This window comes from Vanellus vanellus (assembly GCF_965231255.1).
Source record: "Vanellus vanellus genome assembly, chromosome: 2".
Taxonomy (NCBI): domain Eukaryota; kingdom Metazoa; phylum Chordata; class Aves; order Charadriiformes; family Charadriidae; genus Vanellus; species Vanellus vanellus.
In genome coordinates, this window is record NC_138906.1 from 122,491,921 (window position 1) to 122,518,847 (window position 26,927).

Sequence of the window (26,927 nt, forward strand, 5' to 3'; positions counted from 1 at the left end):
ACACTGTAAGCATCTGTAGACGCTCCTTCAACACATTACCCTGACCCACTTCACCGCAGAACGCTAGTGAAACAGGCTCCAAATATTTCATTCTGCAGCTGGTCTTTAAGCCCTAATAACCGAAGGAGGTTGAAGTCACTCTCTAATCTCCTAATGTGTAAGAATCAACAGAGCTCCCCTTTGAGCAGCCAGCCTACGCCGGAGCACAGAACAGATTGTGTCAATGACAGCTGCTTTCTGGCAGAACACGCAGGCTCCCTACCAAGAAAGGGAGGCAGGAAGCATCACTCAGTGCGGAAGAGGTTGCCAGCTTAAAAAAAAAAAAAAAAAAAAAAAAAAAAAAAATCATACAGACATTCAAGTAAGATCCGCGCAGTTCTAAAGAGAACCCTAAATATATATTCTCTGCATATACTTCGCTGCCATCTCCCCTTCCCCTCTCCTCTGTTGCTTGCCTTTAGTACAATGAAAGTTTCCCACCACAAGGACTCTTTGCCTATGTTTCTGAATGATGCTTAAGGTATTATAGCTCCTCTACAAAGACTAATAATAAAGTATTGTCAAGCTCTCTAACTAGTTAAACCAAGTTTGAAACTAAACACGTGATACAGACAGTCACTTTTCTTTAAAAAGCGTTAGACGTAAGAAAACGAGCTGTTGTCTGCTGACTGATCACAGGTATCACTGCATGCGTATATACACATACAAACACGTGGAAGCACGTTTCTTGCAACCGTGTCAGCCATGCGTAAACGGGGCATGTAATAAAAAGTAGTTTCATAGCTCCATGTTCTGCCCAGTTTGTACAAGTATTACTTGAACTTGGAAGTAGCCACTAAATACAGCTTAAGGCCGGTCATAGTTTAATTCAAGTAAGAGGTTCCTGAACTTACAAAACCATTTTTTCTGGGTGTCTACAGTGTTCTGCAGCACAAGGTTAGAATTTTTTAAACATTACATTTTTGAACACAAGTTGCTGGAATTACACTTTTGTGCTTCTGGGTGTATTACGTTCCAAGACGAGGAAAAAAAAAAAAGCCAGCCCAAGTACCTTTCCCACCTCTGTTAATGAAATAGAAACAAAAAACTCCAAGAAAAACTTGGCAACAAACCAGCAACTGATTTTTTTAAAGGACCATTTAGATATTATGGCTGCAACACTTGACAAATTTGCATTCACATACTTTAGCTGTATGGTTTAAGCTCTTGTTAGCTAGATTTCAGTCCCGATTAAAACTTTTGTCAATATGTTTGACATAAAGCAGGCTGCAACTAACTGCTATATCAAATCCACATTTATGTGCAAGCAGTCAACAGACCAAAGGCTCTTAGTGAAAGGATTTTTACCCATTAGCTTCAGCGGGGTGAAGAAAGGACTGGAAAAGGTTATGGAACTCAGCAATTTTAGAGGAAATGGACTATCCAGGTTGGTTGTTCTTTTGAAAGAAGAATGTCACATAAATCAGACTCAGACCAGTTCTAATACTATATGGTCGGGGGAGAATGTTAAATTGCAGACTGGAATCTTTCAAGAACTCAAAAATGGCAAAATGGGTGTAACGTAAATACACCAGACATTAACAGATCAATTTGTGGATGAAAGAAAAGTCCCAACCCCTAAGAATAAACACACCTACAACAGATCCGGTAATAGGAAGAGTTTTGCGACACAAGATAATACTAATAAAACAGGAAAGACGGTTACAAAATCCCCTCTTGTAAGCATTCTGATTACATCATGGATTTAAGATTATAAATTATTGTCTTTACTACTTCCTGTAGTGCTTTACATTCTGTTTACCAAACAGAAATAGCATGCGAAGAGTTTGTAACAGGTGTCTCATTTTGTTCAGAGGCAGCGGTGTCCCACTCGGCCACTGCCAGCCACGTACCAGCTGTGGGGCACCTCCATGAAGACGATGCTTTGGCCCACAGGACAGCTACAGAGTTGAGACACAGCTGGTACACATGAATGGAGCTGAGATTTAGACTCCAGCGCTACGTAACCAAAAGCTGCTGCTCCTTTTGAGATGTTAGTGGTTGGACAGACATTTTCCGTTGCAGCTACACGATGCTCTTCTAGTTTTGCATCTGTGTTCACGAATACACTGCAATTCAGTGCCAAATTACAACTGTTCTCACAAATATTCCTCTCTAGCCAGACAGCAAGGACTTGTAAAGCTGGTTTCTGTTACGGATCAGGCTAGTTCACTTACTATCCTTAATTTGGGGTCTCTGTAGCACAAGCCCACATGAATCCTTGAGCTTCGAGTCAGAAATTCCTCCTCATCTTACATCGTCTCAGCCTGCACCATCTGGTACACAAAAATATAGAGTCTCTCACCTTAGAGGAGCAGCTTATCTAGTCATGGGTTATGACTCTCACTACACATCCAGCCTGGGGAACTTCAGTCTCGTCCACCTTTCTGCTTCACCTGGAAAGTTCTCCTTTTTTCCTAGTTGAGCCAAATGGTTAAGACACATTCAGAACAGAGCCTCAAATGACATGTTCATAGTCAGGAAAGCAATTAATCTCATAAAGAACCACCAGGATGGCCCCGCTGTCTTATCCTGCAAGACTACAACAAGAAGTAGTCTTTTACTGGAAAGCTTTGGGGAACTGAATAAACCACAGAAAACCTATTGCCAACATTTTGGACCTCAGCAAGATTTATTCTAACACAGAGCAGCCTTTAAGACCATATACCAGTAACTTTTTAGAAAAGCAATTATGACCTTTGCCAAATAATATATAGGTCTTGGTAACTGCACAATGAAAGAGGGAAGTGTTTAGTTTTATAAAATCGCCTGACATCTACTCTCACAGGTAACAGCTACTCAAAAAGATCATTAAAAATGTCTGCTAGTCAATTACAGCATGAAAATATTTTTTAAACTACTGCTTCTCACACTTCTCAAGATGAGAAAGCTTTTCCTCAAAACATAAACGCTAAGGTATTGAAGTTGCAGGACAGTGGTGCTTAATAGCTCACAGAGGAACATACATCTCTGAACGACTGCAAAACAAGAGGGAGAGAACAGTCTAAAAGTGACTTTGCTATATTTAGGAATAGCACAATCAATACAATACAGACACCAACTCCACAAATATAACTCGGGTCAGTCGCCAATGCCTGAAGCCAATACATCTGCAGGGAAAAAAAAAGAAGTAAATAAATAAATAAATAAATAAATAGATAAAACAGTCTGATAGCATAAAGGGGAAAAATTCCAATAAAAGAATTTGCCAAGCACAAAACAAATGCTTTCTTCCTTCCTTTCTTTTGGGGGAATTTACCAAATCCGTATAGAAGTTCAACAATCTCTCAGATGTTCTTCACGTTTACTTTGATTTTCTGTTAGTTAACATGAGATTGTTGGGCACACAAAAACATTAAGGTGATACCACACAAAGGCTCAAAATGACAGCAAAAAAAAATAGTGGCAGCAACAACCTCTACTGACAAAAAACCTCTGACTTTGCAGCTCAGAGAGAAATGTTGCATTATAATCTGGATGCAATCAAATCTCTGGTGGGTTTGTAAATCATTGCTAAGAATAATCTGTCTGGTTGTTTACTCTACTTAAAAGAATACTGGTGTCGACACCCAAAGTTTGATTTCCATGTTGGTCTAAACTCTTGCATCTGTAACTGTTTGCAGACAAAATTTTGTCATCTCTATTAGTCGGATGTTCTGGAATAGTCAAACATTGTCATTATTAGGTCTCCACAAATCATAAGTGATAACTCCCATGTAGAAAAGTCTGTAAAAGAAATTGGAAAAATTACGAAAAACTCCACCAAAAGACCTACCACCAGACTGAAAGACATACATGGAAACAATACTGTAGAATTTTAGATTTACTGTGTTACTGAATTCTGAAACGTATACGTTCCATTGACAATGAAAAATTCTATAAATTTACATGGCCGTGAAAACAAGTAGATTTGACCACTTATGGAAAGCAACAGTTTGGGTGTGGTTTTTTTTTTTTTTTTTTCCAACTAAAAATTTATACAGAATTAATCTTTATCAGCTAGTTTTAATAGGTGCAATTATATCCACTGGAAGGGAAGAGAGGAGAAACAACAGTCAAGTGCATCTGTTTCCAAATATTTGATTGGATATGGTTCAAACAGTCTGCAGCACAACCCTTACAAGAAGAGGTGCTCTTATTAAATAATACAAGTCCTTTGTATATGCTCTTGCACCTGCTCTTTTCAGTGGAAAACACATTTATACTGTTCTTCACTCCTACGATGTTTCTGAGCCATAGCAGCTAAGAGTAAGAAACCTAGATTTGGTTCTCCAGAAGACAACACCCATAAATCCATTGCTGTGGGTGGTTCAAAGTGAGTAATCTACTGCATTTAAAATGAATAATTGTACTTACATGCCCTGAGTTTGTAGGCACACATTTTTGTCGTTGCTGCTATTGCAACCAAGCTACATTTAATATGGAATCACATTTTTGTTGTTGTTGCTGCCATTACATCTGAACTACATTTAACATGCAATCAGCTAAATAAATATAAGCATCCTCATATCTGCATTAGCTCTATCCACTCTTGGGCATTAAACTGATTTAGCTATAATTTATTTCTATATGGATATAGATGGGTCATTCTTTCATAGCCGCCAGATTAAGCTTCAAAGTTAAGGCAACATGCTTTTGAATCTCAGTTGTTTCTGATTTAAGATTCAAAAACCTTGCCATTTGTAGCCACCGCCTCCTCTCATCCAGGGCATTGTGTTCAAATAGCTAGAAGTCACCCACATTGCTTCCCTGTATTTCTCACTTTTTGAACTACGGTAGTATCAGCAGAATACCAGAGAACACAAGTATTTTCAAACACTCAGGAGTAGGCTCTTCTCAAGAGCCCTTACCAGTAATCTAGCTCTGCCCCCATTGAAATTAGTGGGGCTTTTATTACTCTGTTGAAAAAAAAATAAAATCCATGGCTCAACTCAGGAAATGTTACGTACTTCTGAAAAATTACTTATAACAGAGAGAGTACAAAGTTTTCCTCTGACCTGAGAGGCCAGTTAAGAAAAGCTTCATCTAATCCCTCCCTGATGCCATTTCTGTTTTCACTTACTCCAAACGTTACCCAAAAGTTCTGACATCACCCACATGCTATAACCACCCTCCTACAGCCGAGAAAAAAGAATTTTCTCCTCCAGTGAGGAACTACCAATATGGAAGACTGGTGAGCTTTTTAAATGTGAAGAATCACCTGATGAGGGTTACTAAGCCCTGGAACTACAAAAATGATAATTCAAGACAAATTTATGAGTTATAGCATTTGTTAATTTTAAGCATAATTGACTTGTGAAACTCACCTGGCCTAAGAAGCCACGACATGACATGTTCTAGCGTGCAGCAATACGGAGTTGTGGCTGCATACCACAAACAGACCCCAAAGGTAAGAAAATAACACACGCAGTTATTTTTAAATCCATTTCAGAGAAACTGTGTAAGGACATAGGTAAGAGGGTGTTTGTATTCGTTTTAATGGTTTCTCACATAAAAGAACAATATTTTTTTTTTAAATTTTGAACAGTTGTTTGTTTATTTGTTTAGTACAGAGAATTTCTGGAGGGGAGACTAATATTTATAGCAATGCTAGTCAAAGTATTCTGTCTCCATTCCCAAGATCGTCCCTCCAACTACAGAAAGCAAGAAACAAAAAGCCTCTTCTGCCAAAACCAGCTCAAGTTGTTTCTATTGTTGACTGCTTTTGAAGTCAACGATACTGAAGCCTAGGGCAAATGCTAACCAACCAGGTCCTGCATTTTAGTTTTCCAAATAGCTATCCACACATGGTTTTGAGCTTTACAAACAACTAAGTCAGCCTTTAAAAAGAGAGTTTGTTTTAAAGTGATCCAACTAAACTATGAACACGATCAAGTATTACTCAAGTGCCGCCTTTCAAAATGCAGCAGTTGAAACTTTCGATTCAGATTTGGAAGAGGAAGACTTACTGTATCTCAAGGTGAGGCCCCAGGCAGTAATGCTTCTTTTCTCCTCCGCTTTATTTTATAAATGTATCTAAAGGTCACTGTGACTGGACCAGTAACTGAACTATGAAAAACAATCAATTCCCATCATCACCACAGAAAACAGCAAACACTAGAAATACGCACATAAAGCACACATGTGGCTCCTATGATATAGGCCCTTCAAAGTGAGGGTCTCTATTTATATGCAGTACAGCTCTTATCCATCATAGCAGCTTACGAGCACAACGGGCATTTAAAGCTGAAAAATGTTCTTAGCCCCCAAAGGTAGCCTTGTACTAAACAAGGCAGAAAAATACTTTGGGCTATTGATTTGGGCAGAGCAATCCTCTCAGAAGCGTTCATTTAGTGGTTTTGTTTTCAAAATCTGAGGAAGAGAAATTTGATTTTTCATAGGCCTTAAACACTTACTAGGTTTCTAATGCTAGGACTCAACCCTTTTCCCTGCTCCCTTTAGAGCTTTTTCAAAATGGAAAGGGCTGGCTGCAACCTTCTTTTGCAGATGCTTTCTAATGGAAACACCAGCTTCCTTGCACACCCACTCTGATGTATACAAACTGTGTCAATTTGTCATACAGGAATTTCACAGCAACCCAGACTTCTTTTCCCATCTCCCTCAACCACACTAGTTAAGTTTATTCTATGTTCTTAAAATGTGTGACATTCGTGTATTTCAGTACTTCATTTAGCTCCAAGTGTCTAAGGCACCGTAGTTTTGTTGAAAACTGACTACGAAAGAGAATTCTTTCGGCTATTTTTTGAGTAACCAGAGATACAGGAAATTAAAAAGCCTGCTTTTTGGTTGAATTAAATTTACCCTACCCTTTTTCAGATGAATTTAAGGCAATGGAAATAAACTAGATACCTCACTAGTTTATTCCTGGATAGGAAAGGATCAGTCACCACAAAAACTTTCTACCACTTACTGTACAGTTGGCAGGACCTACCAACTCCTGCTCGATCCTACTTAATTCACCATGCTACAAAAGTGTATATCCTTTACAATGGAAAAGCTAGACTTAAAAAATAATAAATAATTTAAAAATCCCCCTACATGCATCCCAAGAGCAAAGAGCACAGTTTAGCTCAGCCACATCAGTAAAATTAGGTAGACAATTTTGCTGCGCTGCTTTTTTTTTTAGTTATCTGATCATCAGAGCACAACTTCCTTAAAACATATTTACATTTTTCCCCCAAGAAACATTCAACCCACTCACACTGAATGGTTTTTACTGCTTGGACACAAAGAAAAGGTATCTGGAAGTAGTCTGCTTTCTGGCATACAGATACCTTGGAAATCAAATCGAAGCGAGATCTGGCATTTGTGTATAAATATAGAGTGGCTATTACTCACACCTTGCTACGATAATATGACTTGGCAAAATACAGAGTCAAATGCCTTCCCCCTCATCCCCTCCATATTGTACTGCTATAATTGGTCACCAGCAATTTGACATAGAGAAGGTTTGCACGTACGGGCTCAGCTGGCGCGTGTCCAGAGAAGGTCTGAGGAGGGAGAACTTTGTGAGAGTCGCTGCTAGACGCACACAGTTGGAAGAAAGCCTGCGAGACTGCAGATTAACAGTCTACAAAAAAACCCCACCCAGACTGCGTTGGCCAGCTGAAAAACTCGTCCCCAGATTTCAAACCAGTCTGTCAGACACAAGACCTGGTAGTGTCCTAGACTAGCGGCAGAGCCCTGTTTCCAGGCTGCTTAGATAACAACTGTGTGGCTAACAAGACGGACTAGAAGTTATTTTAAGTTGCAATTACTAGTTCATATCTTATCAAGAGAGCTGGATGCGCACAATCATTGCTGCTAACAGCTTCCCTTCCTCTTCTGAAAGAGCAACAAGAATTTTATTCACAGCAGCTAAAGTAGAGTAAATAGTAGCAGGTGAAGGGTTAGGTGGACTCTGCTGCTGCAACCACCCCAGTGAACTCTAGTACCTCCCACTCTTCTTGGAGGCAGTCCCACTGGAACAGGTTTGAACCACACCTCTCTTTCTTGTAGAAATATTTAACCAGCCCTCTTTCTGACAGTGACAAAGGATCCAACTAAACCACCGTGCGGTGGCAGCGCTCAAAGGTGAAGCCTGCAAAGCAGCCCTCTCTCTAGCTGTGGGCTGGGTAGTCCCAACCGCACGCAGAGGGTAGCAAAGTACTATGGACTTTCAAAGCAATCACTGCGCGGCAGGGAGAAGTGTTAGAAATCACAGCTAGAAGGAAAAGTGGCACTACTGCACATCAGATGAAGCAGAGCTTCAGTTGGGATCAGTAGCAGGATGACGGAGAGCAAGGTTTGCTCCGTTTGCTATTCGCTAACTCCAGTATGAGAACAAATATCAACCAAGTCTTTGCCATAGCACAGAATACTCTTCAGCAGGCAAGGTTAAGTGTTGAAGGACAGCCTGACCTTGCTACAGGGTCATCTGAAGTCATGAGGCTGAATGAGGAAGTTGGGCATAAATAAAGTTTTTACTTGCATGACTCCTTACATAGCTACACCTCGGCAATGGATTTCTCTGTGATCAGTCACGCAGCCGTTACTAAGAGCAAAGACCGATCACCATAAATTTTATGCTCCCATACTGGTGGAACATATAGTTTAGGAACAATGGTCCCATCAATCCTCCAGACCCACTACTGGCTACCAAATACAGTGTTTTCCATTAAGTATTTAATTAAATTAATTTTAATAGGATTTTGTAGACCAGCTGCAATCACTTACTGCAGCCTTTTGGACTACTGTGACTTTCAGAAGTCAGGCATTATGTTACTTACTTTATTTATCATTAGAAAACACCACATGCTGTAAAAAGGTACATATGTTACCCAACCACCATTGAGAGGTAAAGAACCGGGTGCATTCCAGCTTTCTAAACTAGGTTCTGGAAAACTTACTTATAAATTTTGGTAACAAAGTGTTGAACAAGCTAACAGGAGGCTTTGTCTTTCTGTAATACTTACATTATGATCTGTTTCCCCTCTCCCTGAAAGAAAACCCACCAAAAGGTTGCAGGATTTTTTTTTTTCCTGGCAATAAGATGCTGCTCTAAGACTGTGCCACACACAAACTGGATGAGCAGCCAACTGCCGAGTGGGAGGCTCATTAAAAAGAGCCATTTGCTTGCCATATGTCTCCTTCTTCTAGACAGACTAATTCTAGTCATTAGAGTTTTAACCAGAAATGCAGATTAGCAAAGCAACTTTTTGTTAAAATGGTACCAGCAATTTTCCTAAGCATCAGAGTATTGAGAACCACTCGGTGCTCAGAGTGAGTTACCGGTTAGAAACAAGAGCCCTGATGCCAAAGCAGGACTGGCAGAGCGCCTCATCCTTGCAAGGCTGGCATTTCCCAACCTCCCGTAGGGGAGCCCCAATCCCACTACCTCTTCCACGCTCCTGCCCTCCACCGCCACCCAGGCTGCTGCTGCTATTGTCTCCTGCTTCCCCCCTCCACCACCATCTCCCCCTCATCCCTCTCCCTCCCCTTCTACTGCCCTAACATTTCCCTTGCTCTTTCCCACACCCAGCGGGACGACTACGGGACTATAACCTGACAAGATCAGCCAAGCTTGTCTGCCACCGAGAAGCCTGTGCACTTGCAGACCTTCGGGTCCATGCTCTGTATCTTTAGCAGCGTGGGTACTACCCCATCAGTGGACAAACAAAGGTAACCCACAGGCGTCCATAGGCTCAAAGGTAACCCACAGGCGTCCATAGGCTTCCTGCCATGGGGTGGTGGTCAGTCAGCAGGAATCAGATTGAGAGAAAGGAAAGCAACCAACCAACCAACCAGTCCCAACCCCTCAGGATTTCAAGTGCATCTCTCAGCCTCTTTTTTAGAATCAGATAAAGCAGTTTTTCAGATAGGAACATATGCATACTAGATTTTATTATAAATGTCAGTCTCTCTTCTATTTACATAGTTTTAAGACACTACCAGGCTGAACTCAAACTCAGGTTCTCCATTAATTTCAGTTAGAAAGTTTGTCTAAATTCACGTTATGATTCTCTAGCAATTGTCCTCCTGGAGGATCCAAAAGCACTTCACAGGAAAAAACTGATACCACGAACAGTTACAGGTAATGACCATTTCCCCTATCCAACATCCCAACAACATCTAGAAAAGGCTAAAGCTGATTTACTATCACACTGCAACTCTCATTCCTACTCAAGAGTATTTCTCATCCCACACCCCAGGATATGCTGTAGCTCTTCCCCTATACCGACTCTGAGGGACGCACCCCTCCCAGCAGCTGCTTCTGGGTTTCCAAGTCACACTGGTAAGAATCTCTCAACTCAGACTCATGAATCTTAAACACAGCACTACTTTGTTTTTCTTCCTTCTTTTTTTTTTTTGTTGCATTGCCATTTGTGTAGCAAATGTCTTAATTCCCCACACACACTTTGAACCCTAGTAATTAAATTAGCAGGGACACAGTAGCTACAGAACCGGATTATGCAAGCCACCCTGTCCATCCATCTCACCAACGTTTCGCTTTTCCCATCAAACTTCACAAGGGTCCCACTTGGCCTATGCAGCCTTTATTTTTTGAGTTTGGAAACACAGAGGCCCATGCAGCATTTTATCAGTCAGCTTTCCCTAATCAGTACTTCCTACTGAATACTCTTTCTCCTCCACAGATACACATCTCACACTTGCCTATATTCAAAAGGTTATTAATGGAAAAAAAAAACAAAAACTAAAAAAAACCCAACCAAACCTATTCTTCTGGCAGAAGACAACAAATGCACTTCCTGTCATTTTGATAAAGACCTTCAGAAACCTTCAGATGGGATCGTGCATCCTAATCATGTCTCCCTCATCCTTTTTTGTGCATTTGTGCTGCCGTCATGACAAAGACGAGACCTTTCACATGATGAGCCGGTGTACACACACACACACACACACACCGTGGAACAAGGCAACAAGGAACAGATGCAGCCAGCTCAAATTATTTCAGCCACCCAAACGCAGCCAGCCAGCCAGCCTTGGCTGGCTGTTCCCAGTCTACTGCAATACAGAACTCATGTGAGACGAACCGGAAAAGGTTGAACCGGTGACAAATATTTAAAGAGCATGCTGTGAAGGTGACTCCCATGAAAAACATAACCTTCTTAGCATTTAGATTTAAAAGGTCTTCCTTACTCTTTACATAGGCTATCAACCACCCAAGATGACGGTAGCATCTGTCAGTGTTGTAGATTTTGTGACAGGTGGCTCACCAGCCAGGCGTTCCTCGTTTGAGGAAAGCCCCCATACAGTATACACATGTACACTGTAGTTCCTTCTTTGCCCCTGTTCTGCCCACCTTTGGGATCAAACTGCACGCTCTGGTTCAAAAGAAGTGTTGAGTCTCACCTGCAGTAAAGGGAACGAGTGGAAAAAACAGAGCTTCACATCTGTACATAAACCTGGGAGGGAAGTTAAGTACAGGCTTCAGTTTCCTGCTAATGCTTTGGTCCTTCAGAATGAGAAGTTAAATACCCACGTTTCTCCCATCCAGTTAATAATGGTCACCTTTGCTATTAGTGTTAATAGCCTCCCCCCACACACACACACTGAAACAAGTTAATCTCTGCCAACTACAAACAGAAAATCTCTGCACAACAGCTCACGACAGAGGCAAAAAAAGCCAGTTTTTCCACTCCTAGAAGTTTCAAAGCTCACAGAAGTGCCTTTCCCTGACACAGCAGAATTACTGTCTTGGATGACAGGCTAAATTAAACACACAAATTACATTCTCCATATAAACAGAGTTATACATAACTTAAATAGCATGGTTTTATTTTCCTATTGGCACCAATTGGTACAGTAGTGTAGTCAAAGCTTAAGACATCCGTGATGTCAGTTGCTTTAATAGGCATCACTGACGTGACCGGCTCTTGTTCCCAGACGTGAAGTGTGCTGGTTTCCATGGGGAGGATGCTGACTGAAGAATTCCTACCGCACTTCCTATCGCCTGTTTTGAGCGGCAAACACTGGCTCCAGGGAAAAAAACAAAAAGTCTGTTTGGGCATCCAAAAATTCACAAGATGACATCATCCTGCGTGACAGATTTCTCTGCAGCTCCCTCCCCAAACACACATGACCTATCAAAACCCCTGCTCTACATTCCTGCCAGCTGGGTTGTGTATTTACAGAAGGGGAAGACATTCATAATTTTTGCCTTGCTTGTTTACCATGTGAGCTCAGTTGGAACAGTTCCCCCTCCAGCCCCAAGAAGCAAAAGGGACAGTCGGTCTAAAAGAGATTTCTTAGACTAATCATAGGAAGCGCGTGGCAATTTCTTCCCTCTCAAATTCCCATGCAGAATTAGACCATATAACAAGTCAGAACATCAGCAAAGGAAAAAGAGGGGACAAACTCGAGACAAACTGAAACCAAAGGCAGAAGAGACAGCCAAATCTTAAGGGGGAAAAAAAAAAAAAAAGGGAAAAATAAAGTATGCAGTAAACCATACCCAAATCTCCGAAGCATTAAGGACTGTACTTCTCTGCAAAAATCTTTATCTGCTATTAGCATGGACTACAATCCAGGCAAGAGTAAGAGTCATGGGATAGTCAAATTGGTGACTGCATCATTTGTTGTAACAATTTCATAGCAGCGACACGTGCTTGCTTTCTTCTGCACCTGCTGCTCTGTTCATAGGAAAACACAAATCCCAACTTCATGCAGCAGAGTTAAGAGGCATCATTATCCATATGAACTATCACCTCAAAACATACCACTTTTCAGCTCAAACAGCTTTTATAAAAATTCTTCCTCAAGGTTTGTACAGAAGGGAAAGCATATATTTTTTTTTACTGATGAAACAGTGACCATGGCCTTTACAACTGCTTTCTCTTTATTCTCTGCTCCCATCACAGGTCAACTTTGAGGCCAGATGGGTGGTGTTAAATTTGTAAAATTCCTGCTTTAGGAAAACAGGTGTGAAGTTTCAGACTTGCAATTACAGACTACAGGCCAACAGACTGTCTTGGCGCTTCTAACTACCCTTAAAGTTTTTTAACTGTATGGTTTTCTACCTGCTTGAACATTTACTTTAGGGTGGGAAAGGGTGAAGCAGCTTCACATTTAATTCGTGGCTTGTTCAGGGCCTAAAAAGAGGCAGCTCATCTACCCCAACCTCACTGGCAGGAGCTTACCAGCTGGGTAGGCTGTAGCATTCCTGCATCTCCTCCCTTTTAAATCCTTAAGTTACACCTCATGAAGGAGGAAAGCAGCTTCCTCTTGGGAACTCAGGAGCCACATTTCCAGTTTCCTTGTAGCTAGTGGCCGGAAACATGGGATCAGACCAGAACCTCAAGAGCAGCCCTAAATACACCTCAAATTCCCAGTGAGGATCAGTCTTTTCCTCTCAGCTTCCTAGGGGGTAAGTTAGGCAGCTTTTAAGACCCTTCTCCCAAGCACTTAAGTCTTTCTAGCATCATGCAAATGAGCCCAATGCTCCACTGGACCAGCCAAGAGCGAAGGCAAAGTAATTCAAGCAATGCCAAGGAAATCCTGTGTGATTTAGCCCATCTCCCGGTCTTCTGGGAACCAGTTTCCTGTCTGCCGTTCTACCCTTCTCTCAACTGCAATCTTTCAAAAAGTCGTCCTCCCCAGTTAATTTCTTTTGTACAAGCCTCTAGAGCTTTTTCCTAATTGATGCAACTCCGATCAGCTTCTTTGCTGCCCACAGAGATCTGAAACAAGCAAACAAAACCAAACAACCTTACAGTGAATGCTTATAAGGTCACAGCTGAATTTCAGCAAGTTGCAAGTTGGCAGACTTAGAGTCATAGCCAAGAACTGTGGAAGTCCGAGAGGAACACATGATACTTTGAATCATCAGTTGTAAAAGCTGCAAGTTTCCCCTCTCTCCTCCTACTCCCTGCCCCTTCTCACAAATAAAACACAGCGTTCAATGCTGCGGCAAATTTCAGGGTTTTTTAAACAAGGGTAAGACCATACTTGTGCTGAAGTCAAAGTAGGGGAGAGCAAGACAGTTGCATCTAAAGGCGTATGCCTCTTTCCACCTAGTACCTCACTGAGATGGTATTGAAAAATATCAGTATCATCGCAAGATTTTGTTTCCTTTAAGGCACTAAGCAAATCTCATGAAACTAAACAAATTTTATAGTATAAACTGGTATCTACAAACCACAAGCTCTTGTTCCAGGTTGGAAAGCAAGACCGAAAATGCAGGTATTTTCCTTCCGTGAACTTCTGGGACATAATCAGACTCTTCCTCCATTACTTGGAATAATACTACCCTGTGAACTAACCCTACTGTTCTCATTACATCAAAGAGCAGCAGCCTACAGCAGTTTCAGACATCGCAGCTGGGCCGGGCAGCAAAACTGGAAGGTGGATGGGAACTAAACCAGAGTTGAATGGGGTTTCACCAGAGGGCTGAATGCAAACTTTGATATATCCAGCCACCAAACCAAACGTCAAGCAAATTCTACAAATTCTGTAGGTGACTTCAGAAATCTCTCACAGACATAAGGTTGTATACATACAAAGGGAGAAGCAGACTCACGATCCACTGACTAATTTATGAGGAAGATAACTTTAAGGAAACTAGACACTCCAAAAAAGTCTGGCTGACTCCAGAGAGATGAAGTTGAGAGCGAAAGATTCTCAGCAGTCCAACCTGATGAAGAATTGCACACCGCCATTTCACTAGAAGCTAAATTTGAACCATCTCCCTACACTGAAAAGGTATTTCTGATCCATAGCTTGCATTCTGGAAAGCTGCCGGCACACTATACTAGAAAGCAAGTACCATATACACTCAGAACAAACTGCGCGATCAAAAATCAAATAAGCAAGCAAGCAAACAGGAAAAAAAATAATTAGAAAACATATGCACGTATTCCTTAGTAGGTGTAAAACAAGGTATAAGAGGTTCTCCAGTACAGGTGGTCAGACAAAAGGGGAATATTTCATTAAACTTCTAAAAAAGCTGCTATTTCACCAGACTGGCTAGTGGGGGGAGATGAAGGAAGAGGAATAACACGTGCACCCAGGGGTGCAAAAGAAGTAAGCAATTTTTGCCAGCAACTTTAGTGCCTGCATTTTGATCCTGTGGATTTGATGTTGCACTGTACGGAGAGGCATTTGCCCAAATTTAAACGGCCACGGAAAAGTGGAATAGCAAACAGATAGGACCATGGGGAAGTCTGATAGCAACTAAACTCGTTGAAGGTAACTCTCTGAAGAGAAAAAAAAAAAAAGGAAAGAAGATATTTTCTCATGTATGGAAGAACAATTCATCCATTATTTCAAGGTGAGAGGTGTGAAAAATCCAGGAATATGAAGAGTTTCCAGACTACAAAGCCATGATTGCCTAGAACAGAAAAACTCAGTCTTTGGTGGGGAAAAAGGAGGTAGCAATTACACCAAAAACAAGTAGATAAATATATTTTAAGTCATAATCATTTCCCTGATAGAAAACCATGGAATGATGCTTCACGGGCAATTACAAGTGTTTCACACTATCTCAGACTTACAGCTGAAGAGGGATGCACTGCTCACGAAAACGAGTGCCCTCACTCTGCAATACCCAGGCACTACTCTACAATCAGCCTTCTAAATTAATACCAAACAGACTTTCTTCTGTTTGTTTATGGGGAGAAAAGTCAAGTATTCAGAGCCACAGAAGTCATATTTCTCTTCCAAAAGCATGAGGACTGTATGCTGGTGGCAATGCTTTTATTAGCAGTACTTGTGAAGAAAAGCTTTCAAACCTCCGACTGCTTTTCAGATCATACAACCTCGTTCACAAAAAAAAAAAAACAAAACAACAAAACAAAACTTGGGTACGGGGGCGTTAAACAGGTGGGTTGTTTTTTTTTTTCCTCTGTTTTCTTCTGAGGACATACATTCATTAATCGTTCACCAGCCCACAGACATATGGCTGCCTGCCTCTCTCAGCAGCACTGCATTCGGGCCCTGTTCTCTAGAAGTTACATTCAGTTGTACAGCACAAAAGCCCCAGGAGAACTATGTCATAGTTGGTTGCCAGGTTAAGTTCAAAGCAAAACATAAATTAAAATGAAAAAAAAAAATCCAACGTATTTCATATCAGGGAGTGGTGTACCTGCTGGCTGGAAAGGACTCACCTAAGTAAGTTCCCTACTCCAGAGCAGGGTCTTTCCCTGTCTTAGATCTCACCTACCTCTTTGAACTTAAAAATTACCCCATCAGAGCTGTACCACTCCACTTACACAGAGGCACAGGCGTAGCTCTCCCTGACACCACCCACTGTTCCCAGGGAGGGAGAGCCCCAGAGAAAGGGCTCTTTGTCCAACACCACCTTCCTTGACCAGCAGACAGCATTAAAATGCACTTGAGGGAGTGAAGAGCTAAACCAAATGTAAGCCAAGGAAGCATCCCTCTGTCCTTAAAGTAATACAAGTTGGCAGCACGTACCATAAAGACATCAAGCAAAGGACATTTGGCAGCCTAACGTTTGCTCTTCTCTCCAGGGCCAAAGAGAGTCATACAGCTTACTTACAGAAGACCTAACGTACTATAAACATCTAAGAGTGCTCAGTATCACCAAAGTCAAAATTCAGGCTCTTCCAGATCTCAGATAAAACAGGTTCAGGGTGGGCACTGAGCACTGCTGGCACTATCTCAAGACAACTAGGAGATGCCTAACGTGCACCAGACTTTAGCACTCTCCTCCCGCAGTGTCTGAGGTCTGACTATCCCAGAGTGGGCAGCACTGGGCCTGGTGGGACTATAAAATTGCGCCTTAAAGGCAGACACACCTTTGGACACAAGAAACTTCTGCAGCTGCACATTGCAAAATCTCAGAGAGCTCTCCTGCTCCACTGTTGCAAAGGCAAGTTCACTCTTGAGAAGACCTGCAGAGAGCGTCTTCCTCCGTGTTAGCAGGATGCAATGAGGAACAGGCCCATCAGGCACTGCTCCATGATTAACAAATCAAACCAGTAGAAACAGGTTTCAGTAGGACATTTGTTGTACACTTGTTCTAACACTAGAGAAGGGACTTCTGACTCATTCCCACCTGTCGCCCCACCTGGAGAAGGTTCACATGGCAAGGTTTTATATTTCATCATTTAAAAGACATTAAGAAAGCTATCGGCACACTTAGGTAAGCAACCGGACGGGGCACCAGCAATTATTCTGTATTAGCAACCGCACACCTTCACTATGTGGTGGAAAGGTGTGAGTTCACACCCCGGATGTGTTAGTGTGGCACACCCTGCAATAGGGTGTTACTTTCTAATGTCTTAATAAAAGTATTTTCTTCATTAGTTGCCTCCTATGAGCACACAGATGGCAGCACCGACACAAGAGGTATTCCCTCCAAACCTTGGACAAAGCTTAGTAGAAGCTTAAACAAAAAGAAATGGTATGGGTTTGGATTTTTTTTTTTTTTAATTTTATTTATTAGACATCATCTCAAAGGAACAGCTTTGCTCTCCAAAGGAAAAAAAACTCCAACGGGCAGAACAGAAGAGCAAATGAACCATCAGTTGGAACAACACAGATAAGGCCCTAAGAAAACCAGTAAAAGTCCTGTTATGATTTGATTAAATGTGGGAATGAATATTTGGGGCAAAATAACCTAGATGCTGCCACGACACCAACCCATCCCAAAGCATTTTTTCTTTCATTGCATATACTCACTAATACTAGCACAGCCTTCAAAACAAAAAACTACATTGCGCAGGTGAGGATATGCAAGCACACATGGGTCACTCCACTCTGTGCCTCTTTTTTCATATGGGAAATTTTAAGAAATCACATCCAACTCCATAAAACTTTCACATCAGTCATCCACACACATAAGGAACTGTAGCTACGTAGCAGAGGCATTTACAACAGACTGAACTTGGGCTCTTCAGAGTCAGAGCAAAAGACCTCTGCGGCTTGAGCTGATGGATCCTCAAAAATACTTTTGATAGTTTTGAGCTACAGATACCTGGAAGGGAACACATGAAGGGTCAGACCACACACGAGGGCCGCAGTGTTCAAACCCCCAGACGGTGGCTTAAATCGCTTTCAGTTATCGCAGAATACATTTGAGATATGGTCATCAACAACCCTGGGACAAATCTTCCCACACAGCTACCTCTGCACAGAGGAACGAGAGGCGTACTACTTGACAAGCAGCAGCACAGTGAAGGCTAATTCTGCAAAATACCACCATGCCCTGTACCTTCCACATTCAGATCATAAAACAGTGTTTTCCAGAGACTACTGACAGAGACATTTATCAAGGTAAAGATTACAGTGCTGTCGAAGCCAAAACTAGCGGTAAAATTGTCGTCAGCTGGAGGGTATGGATGATACACACTCCCTTCTAGAGTAGAAATTTAGTAGTAAGGATATCATAGTACCAGGAACACATAAAACTAGTTCAGACAGAAAGCTGGTAAGACCTTGCTCTAAGTATCAAGTGTGAATTACAGGTACCCGAGGAAAGCAAAGGACAGCAAAGCAAGGTCCGTCTCTTGTGATGGTCTACCTCGCACTCTTGTGAAGTCCGCTCTCTCACACCAAGAAAGTGCACTATCAGGACAGTAATTTTAATCTGCTCTCCATTCTATGTGCACGTGAAGACCTCTTTTGTTTAAGGAGCCAGAAACACATTAGCTATTTGGTTTTAATTACATGAAAATTGAACTCCATGCTACATTAACTTTAACTTTTACTCTAAAGAGAAGCAGGCTGGAAAGAGTATTCAAGAGAGAATGGGTAGACTAACAGCTGTCATATATGACTGTTCCTTGACAGAAACAGCAAAAATTAACCATGTCAGCCATCCCCCCAACAGAAACAACCAGCATAGCAGTTTCCCAGTAGGTAGAGGACCATCCTGAGGACTGCAGAACTCAGGTTCTATTAATGAGATTTCACTTAAATGTAAAACACAGCATTTTCCTTCTTTAATAAAGCTTTATTGTATTTAGGTTTAATAAGTCTATCAAAACCTGATTTAGCAAGTAGCAAGATAAGATTTACTTCATACTCTTATTTATAGATATGAGTGATGACTTTGTGGTACTTAAACCCATAATCTTAGGAGAATACCGTCAGTTTCAACTTCCCTTCCTGCTCAACTGTCACAGCCAAACTAATGCTGCAATTTGCTGGATTAAAATTCTGCTAGGGAAAAAAAAAAAAAAAAAAAAAAGAAGTTATACCATTAAAGCAGAAACAAACCTGGAAAGTCATTAAAGTCATTGTAATGAACTAATGAACTCTTTTGTTCAATGTCTAAGGGTCACCCTGGCAGGCAGTATAAGCAGTAATGTCAGCTGTGTATTCATAATACATGTCTTACTTGACAGAAGTTTAAAGCATGCAAAAGGTCAGCCTTATAATCCAAAATTTATACAGCAATACAGTTTACAAACATTTGCCTACGAGGACATAAAATCCCTCCTCTAAAAACAAAACCTAATGGCTGAGCCCCATATAAACATTCTGCCAACTGTTCTAGTTGTGTTTTCTGCAAAGATGGAAAGTTCTGACAGGCAGATGCCCCAGCCAGCTCCAAAGCTAGCAGCATCACTGTATCAGGCCAGTACCCAGCCCAGCAAGTTGTCTTAGCCAGCTGAGTTAAACTTCACCTCTTCAGCCTGGGGTTTGGATCCCAAAAGCAGTGATGCCACAAGGCACTGCACAATGCGATGCTGAAAGCGCACTCAGTGTTAGCTCATAGATTTCTGTATGGTACTCCACAGTAGCTTAAATTTATCTTTCGGGTATGGAAGATGTTTCCAAATGCATTTAGATATACCAGATTGCAGCGCTTTGCTAACTAAACCTTCACATGCTTAGACACATCTCTCCTTTCTTGTAGGCAAGTCCACCAGACATGCTCTGGTACTGCAAGTTAGCACTGATTGTTTTTGTGAAGTTCCTTTGGCAGCATCAGAACGCATCACATATTCAGTAAGCGCCCTCAATACATGTCAGTTTCTGAACTTTCCTGGATTTTCATCTCATTAATGAGGGGTTTATGGCAGGGAACTTGCTGGAGACTGTTTGACAGCAAAATATGTTCTGCCAACTAAAGATACACTCTTTTCCTGCATTAACACAAGCCAGGAAAAAAAAAACACATTGATACTTTTGCAATATCTTAGGGGACGGATTTTGATTTTTGCTGGTATCTATGTAAATTTAAGCTATGAATGAATGGAAGTATGAAAAGTCAGGAAATCCTGCTTAGCAGATCTTTGCTAATTTCTTTAAAAATTGAGAACCGAGCTTTAGTAAACCCCTTACAATCCGATCTTCTTTCATGCCAATAACCAGTTTATTTTCTGTTCTCCTTCTTCCAGGAATCACAGTGAGGATTTTAAAACGCACCATTCAGTTTAAGGGAAGTGAAGTGTTTATCTGCCCATAGCACTGAAGCTTAAGCAGCCAGAAGGTGTAAAAAATAAATAAATAAATCGATGTTACTAAGCACAGGCGCTAGAAATTGTTTATACCAAGAAAGTTTCAATTAGAGAGTTTTAAAGCCACGTATATTATGCCACTATATGCCATCACACCAAAGCTTTTAAACAAGTCTTCAAAAAATTAACCTTCCAGAAGTGAACTCCAAGGAGAAACAGTATATAAGAAGATAACTGGTGTAAGTTCATCACTGAAATAGGCTGCATCACTGCAGTTGCAGCACTGGTGTGACTGAAACAAAACACTTCAGTCAGCCCTTGAACTCAGCACACCCTCTTTGCACCAACGTTTTAAAGGAGTAATCTACTCCACTCTCTTACAGTCTCAATTGACAATTGGCCATGCAGAAGACCACATAAAACACTCAGCCCACATCTTTGCTTTGTAGCGACAGCTCTTTCAGTTCACACTGTCCAGCTTTTTAAATTTTTGTATCTACTGCAGTAAGATAAGCACTTCCTACTAGTATAGTATTGTTCTACTTAGCTTGTGAATAAGGACATTAAGCAATGGGAAACAGTATTAAAAATCATTTCCTAGAAAATTAAAAATAATTTGAAATCATAAAATAAATATGGATTAGTTCCATCATATCTACTTGGAACCACAGTATTAGTGCATCATCCAAAAAGGCAGACAGGGACAAGGAACTATCAGGGAGCATTAGTGTAAAACTGCAGTATTAATATGAAGGATCCCTGGCTTTTAACATGGAAATAATAAAAAAAAATACCCTCCAACTTGAATATGCAATGAAGTGTAAAACCCATTCCATCTTTGACCCAAAGTTTCAAGGTGTTTTCCAATTTTCACACTTTTGTCACCATGTTCACAGATGAGAAGAATTTGTTACACTCAAATCAAAACCAACTCTTCTACATAGCTACGGGTTCTGTCAATGTGCTGCCCAGTGAAATACATCTATTTAGTAGCCCTGGGGGCAAGTTAGCATCTCTTGCGCTCTGTAACATCATTAAAAAGTTAAGTCACAGACATGGCATCAGAGGCTTAGCTTCTCTCTGTCAAAGTGATCAGTGTAAGTGGTAGGCAATTAATTTTCTTTGAATTTGTATTTCAGGTCAACGATAGCTTTACCTGCATAATGTACAGGGATTTCTATCTTTGGCCCTATGACGTAGTGACCCTCCTCCAGACTGTGAGCTGTAATTGTTGTCCACTGCCGACACGAATGAATCAGAAGATAATCACTCTCTCGAAGGCCTTCTACAGTTTCTCCTGCAAAACAGATGTAAATTTTTTTTTTAAAAAAAGAAATCACTCTTATTGCATGAAGAATAAGGAAAACTTCACAACTAGCATTGCATTCTTATTGCTGTTTATTTTTTCAGACCTTTTGATATTGGTAAATATCCAAATAAGTAAATTTCAATTCTACACAGCAGACATTTTTGCAACATAAGCACTTTACCTTACAGAAAACCAACATAAAGCAAAGCGACTCAGTGCGCGAATACAATACCACAGAGACATAATCCAGGTTACTCAGCAGTGGCTCTGAGGCTCCTTTTTCAGCTTTCTGTGTAAACTGACTTTTCATATATCTATTTATGTCTTCCTCTCTCACTTAATATGAATATTTGAGAGCTCTTTTAATATTTAAATGTAGGTAAAAAAAGTACCTTTTCATATGTTGGAAGATCAGCATCACACTACCCTACAGCCACCTGAAGCCAAATCTTGTTCATCACTATGAAGTAATCAGGCATCACACTTGCAGATACAGAGATTTCAGCTTTGTCATTCTATCCCTTTGCAAGTTACTGCTTAATTAGCCATTCCTATATCTGTAAACTTAATCCTGCTACTTAAGGGAGGAAAAAAACAACAAAACAAAACCCCAAAACTTGTTAACACACAGAGATAAATTCAACCAGAAGCCTCACTAGATAATGTCCAGCTCATCTTTGCAGTGCCCTCTGTTGCACTGCGGTGTCTGCCAAACCCATCCCAAACCCAGCCAGAGATCCAGCTCTGCATTTCCACTAAGTACCCTCCCCTCCTCCACCAGCTGCAGTGCCCGATCAGGACTAGGGTGCTTTGCTTGGCTTTCCAGCAGTTGCAAGAGCCACATTAGATAGACTACTCAAAGTACCAGCTGTACATTTCAAGCACAACACATGAGCATAACCTCATAGAGCACATCGTATCATGGCAGACTGCTCTTAAAAGGAAGACTCTAAAGTCCTTCTCAGTAGACTTCTGCATTAAACACGGAGAAAACAGCCTGTCTCAAGGTGTCTTTAAGGCAGCCACATGAACTTTCAGGAACACTTAGTAGACGCTAAGCATGGGCCAAGAATAATGAAGCTTTAAATTTCATTTTCCTTCTCTCCCACCAGCCCTCTGCAGTTACAGCCAAAAATAAAGCAAGTAGTTTAGCCCTGGAATCAAGTTTGGACAAAACCCATCCCGTTCAGCTACTACAACAAACTGCACTTTCTCTTCACTGTCCTCTGATATTCTTAAAAGTCAGTGGAAGAACGAGACTTTCCTCAGCCTGGGGCAGGAGACATTTCCCCTGTTCAATCTCTGCAGAGGAGAGATACTTCCCATCGAGTTTTTGGTTTTTTTTCTTTTTCTTTTTTTTTCCCCGCACCAGGCAATCTTTTCCACCGTAGGCAATGGCTACTACACACCCCATTCCTGCCTAATTTCATGCTCCCATTCTATCAGAAAGCACCCTCCTACACGATTCAAAACACAGCAACTACTGTGTGTCAGAACTGTTAGATTGTAAATCAGAAGAGACCATTACGACCACCTGCTCCAACACTTTCCGGCCACAGGATTCTGCTCGTTTCTTCCAGAAGTCTGTGTTTGGCTAAACAAGGGAGAGACCCCTCCCAACCTTCCTGCAGAGCCCAAGAGATGGAGTTCCCTGGGTCTGCAGTCCCACAGCCTGTTAAACCTTAACAAAAAAAGTTCCTCTTTTGCACATTTGGGGCTTTAACTTATAACTCTGGATAAACTGCTGTTATTGGGGTGTAGAGGGGGAACAAAAAATAAATAAAAAAAAAAAAAAAAAAAGGGTGTACAGAGCTCCTTAGCACCTGTTATTCTTGCTCCTATGAAGGTATCATTTCCAAGTTTCCTTCTTTTCCATGGCACAGAAAGTAACTTCTAGGTAAGCAGGACGTTTCAAGAACTGGTTTCCGAGTGGTCCTTGGACCATGGCCCCTGGCAGCCCAGCCAAGCAGACAGGCTGCTTGGTACCAGTTCCTGCTCCCTGGGAAGCACCACCCCTCCACCCCAGCGTGCTGGGAGAAGGGACCTCAGAAAGCCTAGGGAATGATGGCAAAACTGCCATGCAGCACCAGAGAACTCTTTGGTCCCTTTCGTACCTTGACGGATATTCAGATGTATTTGATAGAGGGGTCATGCACCCACTAAATGTTACCAAGTCATCTGACCTTGAGCATCTCCCATTTTCTGCTCACAGAGCAACTCCCAATACATATAAAAGTTATCTTCCGCTTGCTGCAACAGAAGGTTACAATTTGGGGGGAACACACAATAATAATAATATACGGTGTTATTTGAAACTGCTGTTTCAGTTCAGAGAGTTACACTCATGTTTTCTATAATCCACGGCAACAAATTATTATTCCATCCCACAACAAAATAAAATCGACACCTAAGAGAAGAACTAGCATTCTACTAGATTCACTGACAGTGGTAAACAAATTTTGACGAAAGTACAAAGCATCTCTGGTATGCTTTTTCCTCTGCCTTACGGTTTGTAGGTCTAATTTCAGAACATTACCTAAAGGAAGGATGGATTCTACATCCACGACTCCAAGGAAATAATTACAGTGTGGGTCATCCTCGAAGAGTCTGAAAAAGATATTCTGAGGAAAATACAGACACCCATGATGAAAAGGTGCTTCTAGTCATGGCTCACATGCCACGATCTGTTTAAGCGGTTACTCCACTAAAACTGGGTAGGACAGGTGAGTGTAAAAAGAGACTACTAAGGCAGGCCCAAGAGTGACTACGTAATTAAGTCTGCAGCTGGAAGTAGCTCTATTTTTTAAACAGAACCTTGGAAACCACAATTCTTGTTACATTAATTATTTACTCCAGCCAATTACATTGGAAACGAATTTCATGCTTTGCCACGGGAGTTTGAGCCGAGGAGAGGAGGTGAAACAAGAGGGAGATGACGATCCCTCCGGCTCCCTCACAACAGGCAGGTCTATCCACACCAAACCCCAATCTTTCCTAACCATGGCGAAACAGGTTCCTGAGGCTGCTTTATAGGATGTCACCCAAGGGATTAATGGACTTGCAAAAACACCTGGCTAATGATGGCCTCCATGCTATGGGGGGAAAATACTGTCCTGGTTTGAGGTAAAACCTAAACCACGACAAATACACAGAAGAGTCAAACGTGACTGAGGACAACAAAACACGGCCATACATACTCTCTTCTTTCTTCCATCTTCCTCTAGTCTGTCTCCTCCTGTAAGACTTGCTCACTGTCTCCTGGAGGGGAGGACCTTTCAGGCAGGGGACACCTCTGACCGTAGCTACGGGGCTCAGCTCCTGGCCCACGCACTTGGCCCTTTATGCTTTTCTCAGCCAACCGTACCTTGCAAAACAGCCACGCATATCCAATCTCATTTTTTCCCCCATCTCGGTAATACAAGTTATGCAAGCCCTTCATTAATCACATTTTAACTATGTGGGAGAGAACTCAGCAGTCCTCACATCCACCAACTATGCAACTCGGTTCTCACCTATTCAACATACTCCCACACTGCTGCTTACACAAAAATCAGACGCCATGAGAAAACAGAGAACATAGGCCACTCATCTTTAGTAACAGTTTTGTCTCTTATGATCAAATATGGATTAGCTCTATCTTCTCGCCCTCTCCTCCCCGCCCCACATGCCTGTAATATAATTAAACCACTACAAAGAACCTACAAGCAAATACTTGAGTTGTTCCCCCCCCCCCCCAAACAAAAGCCATAGAAGCAGCGAATTATCACATGCAATTCCCCACCCCTCCCCAAGTTGCCTACCTCTTTCCAAAATATGAGTCAAGTTTATTCATAATAATGCCCGAGACTAAGAAACCCATGATTCGCTAACAGTGCCTAAACCCTAAATAAAGCGTCAACGCCCATCCTTGCCTGGCAATAAAAGCCTCACACCTCCAAACTGAAAAGTTAGCCGGTATGCTCCTACACAAGCTGTCCTCCTACAAGCACTCTGACCATGACCAGTATTTGGGCTATTTCGTCATGCATCACCGAAGAGGCACTGCAACAGCTATTCCTGTGTTTGCCGCAAATAAGAGGTATTACTGTTTTTTAATTACATGATCCGTTTCCATACAATTCCTACAAATACTGCAAAGCCCACCCTTGTTGAAAGACAGTTGCAGAGGGAACGCTGACCACAAAAGGAAAATTGTTCACATGTTGATACAGCTAACAAAAAAGGTAATTGCTTAATCAAGATTCCCCTGCTTATTAAATACCACCTACATTAAATACCAATACTTCTTTAATAATTCTTTCCAGTTCCAGAACTGGATCATCCACATTTGGCAAATCTTGGCTCTGTCATTGTAAACACTCCAATCTCCAATTAACAGTTAACAACTGCAGCAAGACTGGGAGCAGGATACCTCGATCTACAAGTTTGGAGATGAATTTCTGTTCTCACACGCAGTTTTTCAGAACCAGGTGAGAAAAGAGAGGCTGGCTACACGCAGGGACCAAGTTTATACATGGCAATGCTGTGGCACAGAAGGCAGCTCATTCCTTTTGAAGCCAACACTGACCTCCCTGAGGTTGTTGCCACCACTTACTATCTAAAGACGCACACTTTTATTTAGTTGAGCATTTCACAACTTCCAAATGTCTGGGGTAAAGTCTCAGGAGTAGAACTGAAGACCACTCCAGTTTTGAAGGGTCTGAGCAATCCCATCTCCTCTTTGCTTCCTTCTGCATCAACAATTAAAGCTTGGCCCATTACAATCCATAAAAGAAAATTCACACAGGTTCCACGTATTCTGGTTTGCCAAAGACAGCGATGACTTTTCAACACAAACCACTAAAGAAAAATCGTGAAACAAATGAAAAAAAAACCCAAACCAACAAAACCCACTAACTTTTAAGGTTCTCCTCCTAGTATTGAGAAACTAACACTCAAGTCACTGCAAAATGTGCAGGCCAATATGACTCATTCACTCAGAAACTACACTGCTAAAAATAAGCAGCCATCTACAGGAATATAAACACTTTATAATGCCACACACTTTGTCATCTTGGCTAAGGGTTTGCATCACTGCCTTAAAGCATAAGCTTCGTGTCTGGAGACATTAAAATAGTAGGTAACGAGCAATTCGGAGAAAGAGAAGAAGTCGCATGCAAGGTTCCAGCAACGTAACAGATACCATTTACACACGCCAGATGAACTAGATA

The 26,927-nt window shown here is 41.5% G+C and overlaps 1 protein-coding gene across 1 annotated transcript in view; it reads right to left on the reverse strand.

The window, feature by feature from the left end:
* GAREM1 (GRB2 associated regulator of MAPK1 subtype 1) overlaps positions 1-26,927 on the reverse strand; it is a gene marked incomplete at both ends in the record, with an annotated part of 99,209 nt that overhangs the window by 53,891 nt on the left and 18,391 nt on the right. Inside the window, one exon of the mRNA XM_082479298.1 lies at positions 21,565-21,705. Coding sequence (XP_082335424.1) covers positions 21,565-21,705 — 141 coding nt within the window. The remainder of the gene's footprint in view (positions 1-21,564; positions 21,706-26,927) is intronic.